Genomic DNA, 15,767 nt, shown 5'->3' with positions numbered 1-15,767 from the left:
ATTACTTTGGGTAGTATAGACATTTTAACGATGTTAATTCTTCCAATCCATGAGCATGGTATGGATTTCCACTTATTTACGTGTTCTGCAATTTCCTTCCTTAGCGTTTCATAGTTCTCTTTATAGAGGTCCTTTACCTCTTTAGTTAAATATATTCCTAGATATTTTATTTTCTTTGTTGCTATTTTGAAAGGTATTGAGTCCTTAATTTGGTTCTCCAATTGAATGGTATTGGCATATATGAATGCCTCTGATTTGTGTGTATTGACTTTGTAACCTGAGACATTACTGAATTCGTTAATTAATTCCAGGAGTCTCTTGGTTGAGTCCTTGGGGTTTTCCAGATACAACATCATATCATCAGCGAAGAGTGAGAGTTTGATCTCTTCTGTCCCTATTTGGACACCTTTGATTCTGCTCTCTTGTCTGATAGCTCTCGCAAGGACTTCCAATACAATGTTGAAAAGTAATGGGGACAGTGGGCAGCCTTGTCTGGTTCCAGTTCTGAGTGGGAATGCTTTCAATTTTTCCCCATTCAGTATGATGTTGGCTGTGGGTTTGTCATATATGGCTTGTATTATTTTTAGGTAGGTCCCATTTATGCCTATGTTGTTAAGTGTTTTTATCATAAAAGGGTGTTGAATTTTGTCAAATGCTTTTTCTGCATCTATTGAGAGGATCATATGGTCTTTATTTTTGCTTCTATTTATGTGGTTAATTACATTTATAGATTTTCGTATGTTGAACCACCCCTGCATCTCTGGGATGAAGCCTACTTGGTCGTGATGAATTATTTTTTTAATCAGCACTTGGATACGATTTGCTAGGATTTTATTGAGAATTTTTGCATCTACGTTCATGAGAGAAATTGGTCTGTAGTTTTCTTTTTTTGTTGCATCCTTTCCTGGTTTTGGTATCAATGTTATATTGGCTTGGTAGAATGTGTTGGGGAGAATTCCATCCTTCTCAATATTAAAGAATAGTTTATGTAGGATGGGCACCAGTTCATCTTTGTATGTATGGTAAAATTCAGGTGTGAACCCATCTGGACCAGGGCTTTTCTTTTTGGGAAGGTTTTTTATTGCTGTTTCAATTTCAGTTCTTGATATTGGTCTATTCAGGAATTCTATTTCTTCCTGATTGAGCTTGGGAAGGCTGTGTGTTTCTAAAAATTTGTCCATTTCCTCCTCATTTTCCAATTTGTGTGCATAAAGATTTTTGTAATATTCATAGATAATGTCATGTATCTCTGTGGCTTCGGTTGTGATTTCTCCTTTCATGTTCCTGATGGAAGTTATTAAAGATTTTTCTTTTCTGCTCTTGGTTAGTCTAGCCAGTGGTGTGTCTATTTTATTTATCTTTTCAAAGAACCAACTTTTTGTTTTATTAATTTCCCTTATAGTATTTTTGTTGTCTTTTTCATTTAATTCTGATTTGATCTTAACAATTTCTCGCCTTCTGCTGGGTTTGGGGTCAGTCTGTTCTTCTTTCTCCAGCTCTTTGAGTCTATTCATTAAGTTGTCTATTTGTAAGTTGTCTGTCTTTTTGAAATAAGCATTTATGGAAATGAATTTTCCTCTCAGGACTGCTTTAGCTGCATCCCATAGATTTTGATAACTTGTGTCACCTTTGTCGTTTAATTCAAAGAATGTTTTGATTTCTGACTTAATTTCTTCCTTTACAAAATTGTTATTCAGAAGAAGGTTGTTTAGCTTCCATGACCTTGAGTAGGAATGAGAGTTCCTGTTAGGGTTCATTATTACTTTTATTCCATTGTGGTCTGAGAAGATGCAGGGTATGATTTCTATTTTTTTAATTTTTTTAAGACTTGCTTTATGGCCTAGGGTATGGTCAATCTTAGAGAATGTTCCGTGGGCCGATGAGAAGAATGTATATTCAGTGGATTTAGGGTAGAATGTCCTGTAGATGTCAGTCAGGCCCATTTGTTCTAGCCTTCTGTTTAAGTCTACTATGTCTTTGCTTATTTTCTGCTTGGAGGATCTGTCCTGTGCTGTCAGTGGGGTGTTAAAGTCTCCAACTATTAAAGTGTTGTTGTCTATCATTTGGTTTAGATCGAGTAGGATTTGCTTTATGAATCTGGGTGCACCTAGATTGGGTGTATATATATTAAGTATGGTTATGTCTTCTTGTTGAATTGTGCCTTTCACCAGTATGTAGTAACCGTCTTTGTCTTTTATTACTTTTGTTGGTTTAAAGACTAAGTTATTGGAAATTAAAACTGCCACACCAGCTTTCTTTTGGCTACCATTTGCTTGAAATATCAAGTTCCATCCTTTTATTTTCAGTCTAAATGCATCTTTGCCGGTTAAGTGTGTTTCCTGAAGGCAGCAGATACTTGGTTTGTGTTTTTTTATCCATTGGCCCAGTCTATGTCTCTTGAGTGGGGAATTCAGGCCATTGACATTTAGTGAGAGAACTGATAATTGGGACAGATTTCTGTTTATCTTATTGGGTAGAACTTCTTTTCTATGTTTTCTCTCTTGAGCCATTGTGGTGGCTAGAATTTGATCTTTAGTTCTTGGGTGGCTTTACATTCGTGGGCCTTTGTTGTGATGATCCGTGTGTAACTCTCTTTTGAGTACTTCTTGGAGGGGTGGTCTTGTCTTGGTGAATTCCCTCAGTCCTTGTTTATCTGAGAATGTCTTAATTTCTCCTTCATATAGAAAGCTTAGCTTAGCTGGGTACAAGATTCTAGGCTGGGCATTATTCTGTTTCAGAAGAGTGAGAATGGGGCCCCAACTTCTTCTTGCTTGTAAAGTTTCAGTTGAGAAATCTGGCGTAATTCTAATGGGTCTCCCTTTGTATGTTACTTGTTTCTTTCTCCTTACAGCTCGAAGAGGTGTCTCTTTAGTGGATATTTTGGTCAGTCTGACGACTACGTGGCGTGGTGTTTTCCTATTTGCTATGAATCTACCAGGGGTTCTTTGAGCTTCTTGAACCTGTATATCTAAAGTTTTAGCAAGGCCTGGGAAATTTTCTTCTATTATGTCTTCAAATAGTTTATCCAGCCCTTGCTTATTATCTTCTTCACCTTCAGGGATGCCTATAACTCTCACATTAGGTTTCTTCACATAATCCCACATTTCTTGAAGACTCTGATCTTTTTTCTTATTTCTTTGCTCTATCTCTGTGACTGTCTTATTTAATTGGAAAGAGTTATCTTCGATTTCTGAGATTCTGTCTTCTATTTGATCTACCCTGTTCTTGAGACTTTCCACTGTGTTTTGTAGCTCCCTGAATAAATCCCTCATTTCTAGGAGTTCAGTTTGGTTTTTTTTCAATACGTCTATTTCTTTAGTGAATTTTTCTTCCAAATCCTGGAATTTTTTTGCGGTTTCTTTGCGGTGGATATCAATTTTTTCTTGTATATCATTCAGCTTATTTATAACCCAAGACTGAAATTCTTCTGGTAACATGTTGGTATTCTGAAACTGGCTTGTGCCAATTGGAGGAGAGTTGGTATTTCTCTTTGGGGGCGAGGTTTCCGTTTGGTTTTTTGTGCTCCCCATATTTTTCCGCTGAGCCCTTCCCATCTGGCTCTATCGTTAGATCTTTTCTCACAGCTTTAGTCTAGTTAACAGCACGTCTTGTACTCTGTTCTTAGGCTGTGGAACAGTCTAGGAATGTTGCTTCCTTTATCTATAGGGGGAGACTGTTGTGTGCTGTTTAGAGTTTCTTTTTTCTATCTCAGTTGGGGGACTGCTTCTGATGGGTCCACCCCCAGAGGGTTGGCTTGACCTAAGACCAGTTTGGCAAGTTAAATCACTGTGTTGTGGACTTTCAGTTAGTAGGCAGGATTCACACTATTTGCAAGCAGAAAGCCTCTTCTCCCTCTCTTTTTCTTTCCCTTCCTTCTTCTTTTTCTTTTTTTTCTTCTCCCTCTTTCCTCTTTCTTCCCTTCCTCTCTCTTCCTCTTCCTTCTTCTTCCCCCCCTGACTTTTGGTTCTTCCTCTGGATGTGTGGTTTCTGTCTCTTTCTGCAGGAAAGACACTGGCTAGGCAGAGGAGGCAGTGCCCTCACTCCCTCAGTGCCCCAGCTGCTGCAGCTCCCACGGGCAAGGGTCTACACTGTCCCAGTGTTCCCAAGGTCCGGGCTCCACACTCTTGCGTCTGGGGAAGCACTCAGTGTTCACACCTGGGAAGGGGACCTGGAGAGGGTCTATGGATCAGGGGATGGAGCCTCCTGGGGAGCCGCCTGGCACCCTATGGCTCTGCAGCAGTTAGACCTTGGCCCTCACAATTGCTGCTGCCCACCCGCAGATCACTGGTACTGGGGGGCAATATTCAGGGACCAATAGGAATCAGACCTGGGGGTCTGGAGCACTCAGGAGTATACAGTAGCTCTTGGGCTGGAGGGCCACCGGAAAGGAAAAAAGAAAAAAAAGAAAAAGAAAAGAAAAAAAAAAAAGAGAGAAACAATATGAATAACAAGGAGAATAAAGAGAAAACAAGAAAGAAAAGAGAAAGAAAGAAAGAAAGAAAGAAAGAAAGAAAGAGAGAAATAAAATAAAATAAAAAAAGAGAGAGAGAGAAACAATATGAATAACAAGGAGAATAAAGAGAAAACAAGAAAGAAAAGAGAAAGAAAGAAAGAGAGAAATAAAATAAAAAAATAAAAAAAAAAAAAGAAAGAAAAAAATCTCGCTTTAATATTTCACACTCGCGGCCCCTCGCCTCGGCGCAGGCCCGCGTCTGTCCCTTTAAGAGATAGGGCTCCAGAGACCCGTCAGAGGCTTAGCTGTGGGAACCAAGATGGCGACCGCGCATCCGCCGGTTGCAGGCGCCCGGAGAGAGCGTTCAGAGCTCGGCAGGCGCCAGGGCCCACAGTAGCTCCCCAGCCGGAGAGCTGCCGTGGGGGCAGAAAAAAGCAAAAAAAGTCCCGCTTTAATATTTCACGCTCGCGGCCCCTCGCTTCGGCTCAGGCCCGCGTCTGTTCCTTTAAGAGATAGGGCACCGGAGACCCGCCAGAGGCTTAGCTGTGGGAACCAAGATGGCGACCGCGCATGCGCCGGTTGCAGGCGCCCGGGGAGAGCGTTCAGAGCTCGGCAGGCGCCAGGGCCCACAGCAGCTCCCCAGCCGGAGAGCTGCCGTAGGGGCAAAAAAAAAGCAAAAAAGTCCCGCTTTAATATTTCACGCTCGCGGCCCCTGGCCTCGGCGCAGGCCCGCGTCTGTCCCTTTAAGAGATAGGGTGCCGGAGAGCCGCCAGAGGCTTAGCTGTGGGAACCAAGATGGCGACCGCGCATGCGCCGGTTGCAGGCGCCCGGAGAGAGCGTTCAGAGCTCGGCAGGCGCCAGGGCCCACAGTAGCTCCCCAGCCGGAGAGCTGCCGTGGGGGCAGAAAAAAGCAAAAAAAGTCCCGCTTTAATATTTCACGCTCGCGGCCCCTCGCTTCAGCTCAGGCCCGCGTCTGTCCCTTTAAGAGATAGGGCGCCGGAGAGCCGCCAGAGTCCAAGCTCTCGCCCGCCTATGTCACCTGTCCTCGGAGCTCCACGTCTCCCGTGGTGATTCTGCACCGATTTCAGTCAGATCCTTGACCGAGTGGATGTGGGGGTCAGTGGGGAGATCAAGCCGCTTTGCTGTGGGGCTGAACCCGCCCCACTGTCCGGTGAGGCAGGTACGGCCCTCCCGCACTCCGCTGTCTGTTTTCCGTCCCGCACTCTCCAAATTATCTCGGTCTGATTTCCCACTCGCCTCTGTTTTTTACTGTTCCCTGTGTCCGACGGTGATTCTCCGTGGGTTCACCTCACCCTTCCTGTGGAGGAGCAATCCTCCAGTGTTGTGGCAGGTGGAGATCCACGCCTTCCTCTCCGGGAGCACAAATCCAGGAGGTCACCTCCACTCCGCCATCTTCTCTCTCCCCCAGTTACAATATATTTTAGCCTATGTGGGCTATATGATTTCTGTGCCAACTGTTCAACTCTGCTCTTGTAGATATAGACAATATATACACAAATCAGCATGGCTGTGTGCCAGTAAAACTTCATTTACAAAAACAGGTGGCAGGCTGAATTTCACCCATGGGCCATAGTTTTCTGGTCTCTCTAAGACATAGAGATGAATCAAATTATACTAGAGTTTAAAGGGCCATACCAGTCATGTAGTACAGCTTTCCCCAAAATATGCTCCATAGAGATCTGTCTCCCCACAACCAAAAGCTAACTGGTCAATATAATTTTGAAATGTTACATAATTTGTCCCCATTTTAGAGGCCCACCAGCACATTAGCATGCCAAAAGCCCCGAATTTTTTGGGTGTGGTATTCATTAACAGGATGATAGCTCATGCTTTAGTAGTGCTTGCTATGTGCTCAGAGCTATTCTAAATGCTTTTACTTGTATTATTTCATTTAATCTCACAACCCTGTGAGATACGCAGTGTCATGAATCCCATTATATAGTTGCTGAAGCTGAAGCACTGAGAGGTAAAGTAACCTGCCCAAGGTGCCATGCCTGGTGGAGCCAGGATTCACATTTAGGCTGCCTTCCTCCAGGGCCTGTGCTCTCAGTCGCCCTGCCACCTCCTTGGAACATCTCAACACCTGCGAGAATTGCTGTGAGACCTGGGCAAGTGCTTATTTCATCCAGTTCTCTCAGTGGATACCTTGGAAAAGAGAAACCTAGAGAAATTGAAGTGACTTTGCAAAGGTCACAAGCATAATTAATAACTGAGATAAGTCTACAAATCAATTAAATCACTACCTGGTACTTGAAGACATGCTTAAATTAATTCTTCATAAAGACAGAAAATCCTTTTAAAAATGAGTAATCACCTCTAACTTCCTCTTCTTAATTCAGATTTTTATAACCGGTTTCCACTTCAATGGAGTAAATACACGGTTTGATTTTTAAAAGGTAGAATTATTTTCATTTTTAAAATTTTGATAGGCGATTCCCTGTCAAGGAGGAGATGAGAAATATTTATCTGCAACTCTCTTTCCCAGGCTCTAAATCAGTGTTTCCTAAAAACTTAATGTACATTAGAATCACTTGGGGATGCTTAGAAAGAATGATGCTGGGCACCGTCCCACCCCTCAGATATTCTGATTTGAACTGAGGATCTAGTAAAGGTATTTTGAAGGACACCTCCAAGAGATTCCAGTATGTAGCCAGCCAGGGCTGTGGACCACTGCTTTAGAATCACATTTGTTATTACCTGCTAAACTTGTCTACCTGTGTTAACAGCTAACATTTAAAATACTACATGGCATGAAACGAAACTTATGGTTATGGTCCATGGGTTATAATTATTAAAAATGTGACCACATTCCAAGCACGAATGGAACTTTATTACTGCAGATGAAACATACTGGTGGCTGTAATATTCCATCAGTTTCACATGAGTGAGACCTTTGGATTGACATGCATCATTGCAGAACCAGACTGACCAAAAGACCCAGGGATTCTGATGGCTTGCTACAAATCTCTGTGGCTCAAATAGAGGCTGGTCTCTACCTTTTATTTGGCTGTCTTAATGCAAGGAACTTAAGGTGGAAGAAAGAAGTATCTTGGAGGGTTAGGTTTTGCCTCCATCCTTCACCTATTACAAATATATATAATCATTTATAATAGAAGACTTTAGAAAAGAAATCATGTATAGTGGCAGAATTTAGGATAGAAATAGACTATCTATGAGAACAAATAGAATGGAAATTACCAGGGACTTGAGACGATCTAATTACTACTATTGAACACTAAAATTTATCTATAAGTTTTCTGGCAGTTAAGGCGAAAAAGGAAACATGTTGAGCAGCATAGTTTTATATTCTGGCTAAAAACAACTTTCACATTTGTCTGCAGAGAAAATTATTATTTTTGAGCTAAATTCAACCAATAATTTAACACATATGTCCTTGGGATAACACAGTTGAAAATGTCTTTGCCACAGTTTAGCAAAAGTCAAAGAAATGCTTTTCAATCAATGATAGCTGAATGAACCATCTAAAATATCTTCAGTTAGTAAAGCTATTTCTCTCATTCATTCATTCATTGATTTATTTCTTCATTCACCTATTTGCTTTTACCTGTAGGCTGGATATGATGTTAAGTTCCGGGGATGTGAGATATCTTCTCAAAGATCTCACAGTACAGAGTAAGAAATGCTCAGAGTGAGAGAGGCCAGAGCCTGAAATAAAGATGTGTGATTATTTGTACATACCTTTAACAAAGGTATGTGTAAGACGTCATGGAAACACAAAGAAGGAGATAACTGAGTCTCAGGGGCATCAAGGAAGGTTGAGTCAGCTTCATCAGATAGATGAGCAGTGGAATTCAATGGACGATGTGTTCCGAGAGGAAGGATAGGACAGGAGGCGAGGGAAGGGGAGTGCTTGGCATTATAGGAAAATTACAAATATCTCCCCTAAATTGGAAGGTGGGATTTATGTGGGGATGTGGGATTAAAGACATACGTAAGGGTCAGATTCCAAAGGGTCAGGTCAAAGAATTGAGAGTTCATAGGAAAGTGATGGGCAATCATGTCAGTATTTGAGGAAGCGGGGAGGGGGGGTGTCACATGATTTGTGTTTTAGAAAGATCACTCTAATGACAGTGTGTAAGGGAGACAGACTGGGAGGTCACTTAGGAGGCTTCTAGTGTAATTCACTTCTTATGTGTTGAGGATCTGGAGGAAAACAATGGTAATGGACATCAGGGCACAGATTCCGGAGCTATTTAGGAGATTGACTTGTGTGGCTGGGTTAGTGGCTCTGGGGAGAGGGAGAGGGAAGAGACAAGTTTCCTGTTTAGACCTTTATTGGTTTGCTAGGGCTACTTTAACAAAGTGCCACAGACTGTGTGGCTTAAAGAACAGAACTTTATTGCTTCACGGTCCTGGAGGTTAAAAGTCGGAGATCAAGGTGTTCACAGGGTTGATTCCTTTTGAGTGCTGTGTGGGAAGTATCCGTTCCAGGCCTCCCATTTTGGCTTGTATGTGGCCATCTTCTCCCTGAATCTTCACATTGTCTTCCCTCTGTGTCTGTGTCCAGATTTCCCTTTCTCATACTGACACCATTCATATTGGCTTAGGGCCTTCTCTAATAACATCAGTTTAACTTGATTACCTCTCTAGAGACGTATCTCCAAATATGGTCATATTCTGAGTTACCAGGGGCTAGAATTTTAGCATAGGAGCTTTTTGGGGGTATGATTCAACCCATAACAGGCCTTCATAACTAATTTAATTATATGACATTTCATAATATAAAAAGTAAACAAGTATTGTGCCAAAAATTATTTGCTTCGTATGGCTATAAATCACTTAGCACATGCAAAAAAGTTTAAGACACTTACATTTATAGAAACACTTATAGAAATTAGCATGTGCTCTACATACACTGTAGTCTATGAGCCATAAGCAAACTATAATAAAACTATGTTTTAATAAAGAAGCTAATTAGTATCACTCTCTAATTTGGAATTTGTCTTCGAGCAGTTATTCTGCTGGAGTCTGTTCAAGCACCCTTTTGAGGTAGAAGTTTGGCATTAATAACTTAACAGTTGAAGCTAGAGGACAAATTTTCAGCAGAAGGAACTCTATGGCTAATGAAGCTTGGAATTTACTGGAAGTTGATTTTAATGTTTCTTTTGCTTTCCCACTAATGAGATCTAAATTATAGGACTGATAGACTTTTTTTTTCCACCCATTATTTAAAAGCCAGATCACATTTTAATTTCACACTGAATTGCTCATAAAATATTAAATAAGGTAAATGCAGCACAATTATCTAATTTAGGAACTATGCTTTTTTTTTTTTTTTTTGCTCCTAAATTCTTAGCTGGGTTTTGTAAAGAGCTTCAGCAAAATCTATTTTCTGTGTTTTGCAATCGTGCTATGTTTGTACGGCTAGGAAGAGGGTGCTGCTATTCAGTAGCGAGCGTCTTTGGGTGTGATAAACAAAAGCCTATGTTCATACATCGATTCCATCATTCCTGTGGCTTTCCTGATCTTTTTTTTTCTTCTATGGACACAAAATAATGCTAATTTCCACCTTCAGGATAAAGTTATTCTTCCATTTCTCCTGGCCATTAGTAATGGAGCCTCTGATGTTGAGTCCATGTAATGGATCTGTCTGCTGATACGTTTTGTCTTTTACACACCCACTCCCCCTGTCACTACCCTAGGGGATTTTTTTGCAAAGGGCTTGGATGATCATTTTTCCTGATGTACTTTTTATTGCCATGAGGCCTCCTGTGACTGACAGCTGAGGCAAACGGTGTAGTGTTGTGATGTGATTACCTGGAACCACAAATCCAGATTCCCTCAAATAAATTAAATTGATTTTGATTTGCAGTCCAAGAAAATGAGGTTCCAGAATGTCAGCCATCTATTCTTTCCCCTGGTCTCTCACTAAGTTGTAATATTACTAGGATAAATTTTATTTGAATCCAGTCTGGTTGAATCACAGCAGAAATAATCAAAACCCAAATTAATAAATTTTTTTTCTACAGAAGTACATTCTTAATGCATATGACTATATTAAATATTTGTCATGACTGAGAAGTAGATTTAGGTTTGAATGTTTAGAAGGTACTATGCATTAAACTATACATGGACACACATTGTCTCTCACAACAGATAATTTCCCATTTCTTGCTCTCTAGGAATCATTTTAGTCTTGAAACTATTTCTTGGACAAGGGTAAGAACTTAACTTTATATGTACATGTAGAGAGCTGAGCAAGTCCATGTTCTCTCCTCTCCATAGTTTTTGCTGCTATTAAAAAGTTGAGCTGTACATAGCAAGCTTCTGTCATATGTGCGTTGGGACTTGCCAGCCTGCTGGTTCTAGTGTCTGGCTGCATACTCAACCTGGTCAACCTCTAAAAACCAAACAACAAACAATCCACAGAATCACAGGCTTCACTCCAGGATCTCTTCATGAGTATCTCGAGGGTGGATCCCTGTAATAGATACTTTTATAAAGGCATCTCATGTGGCTTGAATGCATAGCCAGGTTTGGGAACTTATGTTCTGGGTTGACTGAGTGTCCATACCCACTTGGTACGGTTGATTTCTCTTTGACCTTTACAAATAGTCTACAGTGGAGCTGCTAGAAATCTCTGATAGTGATTTATTCATAAAATAATTCTCTGGAAATTTTTACAATGTAATTTATAATAAAATTCTAAACTATAACTTTTATTTCGTTGTATCTTTGAATCTTGGTCTGTCTTGCATTAAAACTGCCTTGACAGAGAATTTTTATTCTCTAAATCTCATATTTCAATAAGCTTCTTTTCACCCTAAAAAAAAATCCCAATTTAAAAAATTGTTTAAAATATCATTGACACCAGATGAAGATTAAAACTAAGATGAGATGAGTTAAAATTGATTTTTAATGGTGTCAAGCCATCCTCTCCCGAATGGATAAGTAAAAGTTTAATTACTGTTTAGAAAGCACATCATGCATCTTGTTACCTCCAGTGTACCCTGAAACTAGAAATATATTACCTACTTTTGGAAAACAGACTGAAATGGAATGAACATAAAGGGCACTTTAGCTGTCTGATTAAGCGAAATCCATTGATTTGTGTGTTTCCAACAAGCCGAGTCTTTGTCTCTGTATCCCATGTAATGGTTCAGTACAAAGCAATTTATAACTTTGATTTTTCATCCTTCAATGCGGTGCTTGTTGTCAGAGTTTGTGTTTAGTTATCTGTCTCCTAGGTTTAGAACGTCTTGTTTAAAAAAGTCAGAAATTACTTTATATTCATTTCTTAAGTATGGACTTGGACTTCTAGCATATCTGGAGGAAGAATCATATGTTATCAAAACATTGGAAATATTTGATACAGAAACTTGTGTTTCTTTTTAAAATTTTTTTGTTGTTGTTAAGAAACTGGTGTTTCTATGTATGTGAGACTATATGGGTATGTACTTTAAGGGCTTCTTTTCATTAGAAATGTAATGTGTGAAATATATATGTTAAGGTACCAACTTTGGGCCTCTTTGTCTTTGACTTTCTCTGAGTTTTCCTGTGATTTTAAAAACATTTAAAAATCAGGAATGAATGAGATGATAGAATAACACTTCTTTTAGCAACAACATTTGATTCTGTATACTGACTTTGGTTTGAGAATTCTGACTTAATCTGTAGGCTCAACTGTCCTAATTAATCCTTTGTATATCTCTATGAAGTGTTCTTTAGCTTTTATGCAAATCTTGTGTGAAAAATCAGCCAGCCACTTTATTAATACTTTCATATTTATTGATGACCTAAATACTAAGTGCTACCCACTTAAAGAATACAATACTGAAAAAACGGCTGAGTAACATGTGGAATTAGGCTTGCCTGTCATGAGTATTCATTTTAATATTTTACCAGTCCACTTTAAGATTTTGACAGTAAAAAATCCATTACTGTTCAATTGTTTATATTTCTTGGTTATACAACTGAGTTGTCTGCTTCCCTCTTTTCCAGCTTAGGATGCTTTAGTGTGCTCAGTTCAACCCAGAAGTGTACATATGGGAGCCCAAGACTACCACGCCTCTGGGCATCTAGCAGGTTCCTAGAGCAGGAATCTTTAAGGGATAATGGAAAGAGAATGGAACATATAGATACAGACAGATTCTGCTCCCACTAACAGCCAGAGGGAAGGGGCATTAACCCAGGGGGTGTGATGTTTCCTTTCCTGTGAAGACTGAATACTCAGCTAGCAATGTCCTGGTTAATCACAGCTTTTGGGCACTCTGTAGGCGTCCTAGCTCAAGGTCTTTGTCTCGGTCCACGGGGTCCAATGGAGCACCTCAAAATTCTCTGGGGTCAGAAATAAGGTGAATAGGCCTTTGGACCCCATGCCCCTCTTTCCGACACTAATAAGTCTTTCCTGAATTTCTAACTTTTCTTTTTCATCCCTTTATTTTTTTCCATAATAACCCACAATAAATATTTTCACAAGGAAATTCCTAATAACCCTTTAGACAAGAACTCAAGCAGAAAACAAAACTTGCTTTATCCTCTCCTGTAGGGTCAGTAGGGCTCAGGCTTTAGAAAGGTGGTGCTAAATCTTGTGAGATATTTTCACTGAGGATGAGTAATACCCACATTCGAGCGTTAGCCAATTGGCTTCTCATGTTAACACTAACAATGACAACAACAGCCAAAAGGGAAAAAAGCAAAAACCAAAAACAAGATCGATTTGATGTTAAAAAATACTGTAAGTATTCTATATCCTGCAGTATTCAAATGAAGGATAGAACAATGAATGGTTGTTAGAGTATAACCCAATGTAAATTACTAAAATAAGTCATTCATTATAGTAGACATAAACTCCACTTGCATTTATTGTGTATCCACTAATGTCAGTCCTATTCAAATATATTATTTAATTATATTTATTCCCTACAAAATACCTGTGAATTAGTTATTTTTAGATTCATTCTAAAAATGAGTACATGAAAAAACTTAAAGATGATGAATAACTTGGCCTGACAACATACAATTATTATGAAGTATTATAGGAAATCTAGCTTGTTTTAGTTTTTGGCTTTTTTCCTTTTGGCTGTTGTCATTGTTGACGTTAACAGGAGAAGCCAATTGACTAATCCTCAAATGTGGGCATTACTCATCCTCAATGAAAATATCACATGATCTAGCACTACTTTCTAAAGCTTGAGCCTAAAGAAGAGGAAAACCTGTTTTGTTTTGTTTTTTCTACTTGGATTCTTGTCTAAAGTGTTAGTAGGAATTTCCTGGATTTTTAACTTTTCTCTATTATCTCTTTGTTTTTTCCACAATAATCTTCAATAAAGATTTCCACAAGGAAATTATATTGCTGTTTCTTCTTCTTACCCTGTAGCATTAGGTGAAACAGAACAACACTGGGCACTAATGGAATTAATGCTGATTTTGATTTTCCTTAAAAGAAGTTTGTTATTTATTAGTTTCTGGTGTGTAGCACATTCTAAAGGTCTCATACTATTTGAAATTTTTACAAAGAGTTTTAAATAGGAATTAATGCTGAATTTTAGTCAGTGTCTCCCAGAATTTATTGATATAATTATAGAAGTTTTCACCTTTAATTTATTAGTTTGAAGTGTATTGATAGATTTTGTAAGGTTGAACCATTTATGCATTCATAAGGTATATAACTTGGTGGACTTATTATATTTTAATATATTGCCAGGTTTGATTTGCTAATGCTTATTTCCTGGCATTTAATTAGTTTGAATTGCTTGTTTTCCCCAAAACAGCAACACCAGTACTTTTCCTTTCAATTATGACATTGGTTCTCATATTCTTAAAAATCTGGCTTTTCATGTGCCAGATTTACAGGTTAATCATATTTTAATACAACATGTTTTATGCAGTTCCTTAGACTTCAAATCAGAACAACAATAGTAACAGTTGACTCCATATGTTCTCATTAGAATTCTACCAAATATCTGGCTGGGTAGCTGCCCTCGACAAGTGGAACATGTAACCATCAAACTGAAGCATGAATTGGGGATTACAGCTGTAATGAATTTCCAGACTGAATGGGATATTGTACAGAATTCCTCAGGCTGTAACCGCTACCCAGAACCCATGACTCCAGACACTATGATTAAGCTCTATAAGGAGGAAGGCTTGGTCTACATCTGGATGCCGACACCAGATATGAGCACCGAAGGTAAGAATCCAAAGAATCATTCTGGCTCCTTGCTGAACGTGTTTCAGAGAAACCCTTGCTGTCTGTCTGTCTGCCTGCCTCTCTCTCTCCCTAGCTATCTATAACTGACTATGCTAAATAGGAATGGTAGAAATGGACTGAATATAAGATTTTAGATTTAATATATTTGATACATATCTTTTAACACTGTGGCTAAGATTCTGTTTAATGTGACTTCTTTATTTATTAAACATATATTTGTTGTGTATCGACTGTGTATGCGGCATTTTGCCAGGTGGCTGGGAACACAAAGGTGAAGAAAGACAGACACAGCTCCCGTCTTCACAGAGCTTATCATCCTACAGGGGTGGCAAGTGTTAATCAAATAACTATTAATAAAAATAGAAATTTAAAACTATGATGAATTTTTTTTGTTAGAAAGATACATAGACATTGTTAGGAGATTATGTGCAGGTTATGGGGCCCAGGAAGGGGGTCAGGGAGGGTTTTCTGGGGAAGTAGTGTTTGAGTTAAGATCTGAGGGTGGGTAGACTGGGAGAAGAGTGAATGCAGAGCGTCCCAGGCACAGAAAGCAGCTTAGGAGAATCCCTGTGGCAGGAGAGCACAGAGCATTGCAGGAACTGAAAGACCAATGTGGCTGCAGATCAGAGAATGAGGGATGACAGCCTTGCAGGATTTGGGTCACCATAAGGACTTTAAGACTCCATCCTAAGGCAACGAGCAGCAGTTGAAAGGGTGGGAAGCTGGGAAATGCCACGATACAATTTTTTTCTCCCGAAGTGTACTTGGATTGCTGTGTGGAGAATGGGCTGGAGGTGGGCCTGGGAGGCCAGTTAGGAGCTCAGCGCAGTAGTTGAGGTGAGACTGAGAGAGAACGCAGCTCTGGGTGGGGTGGTGACAGTGAGCCTTCATTTACTGCACGAGTACTTGCTGAGCGTGTCTTTGTGAAAAGGGAATTATGGTGTAGCTTGGGTGCTGCCGGGGAACAAAGACACCTAAGGCATAGTTTCGACCTCATGGTAAGACGCGGTAAGACAGGTCAGAGAAGAACGGGCCGGAGAGGAGTGGGTGAAGCACCGAGGAGGATGGGGAGGAGCACATTCTGCGGAGGAGGACGGTGTTTGAGGTGGGCGTGGCCTT

General features: G+C 39.9%; 1 protein-coding gene across 2 annotated transcripts in view; it reads left to right on the top strand.

Annotated features, from left to right (window-relative positions):
- Nucleotides 1–15,767, top strand: part of EPM2A (EPM2A glucan phosphatase, laforin) — a 70,959-nt gene that overhangs the window by 48,103 nt on the left and 7,089 nt on the right. Inside the window, exon 3 of one of the 2 annotated variants that reach the window (XM_045544523.1) lies at nt 14,386–14,627. The exons of the other annotated variant lie outside the window; for it this stretch is intronic. Coding sequence (XP_045400479.1) covers nt 14,386–14,627 — 242 coding nt within the window. The remainder of the gene's footprint in view (nt 1–14,385; nt 14,628–15,767) is intronic. 2 annotated transcript variants of the gene reach the window in all.

This window comes from Lemur catta, chromosome 2 (genome assembly GCF_020740605.2).
Source record: "Lemur catta isolate mLemCat1 chromosome 2, mLemCat1.pri, whole genome shotgun sequence".
Taxonomy (NCBI): domain Eukaryota; kingdom Metazoa; phylum Chordata; class Mammalia; order Primates; family Lemuridae; genus Lemur; species Lemur catta.
Note: the sequence above shows the minus strand (reverse complement) of the source record. Positions and strands in the feature narration are given on the sequence as shown.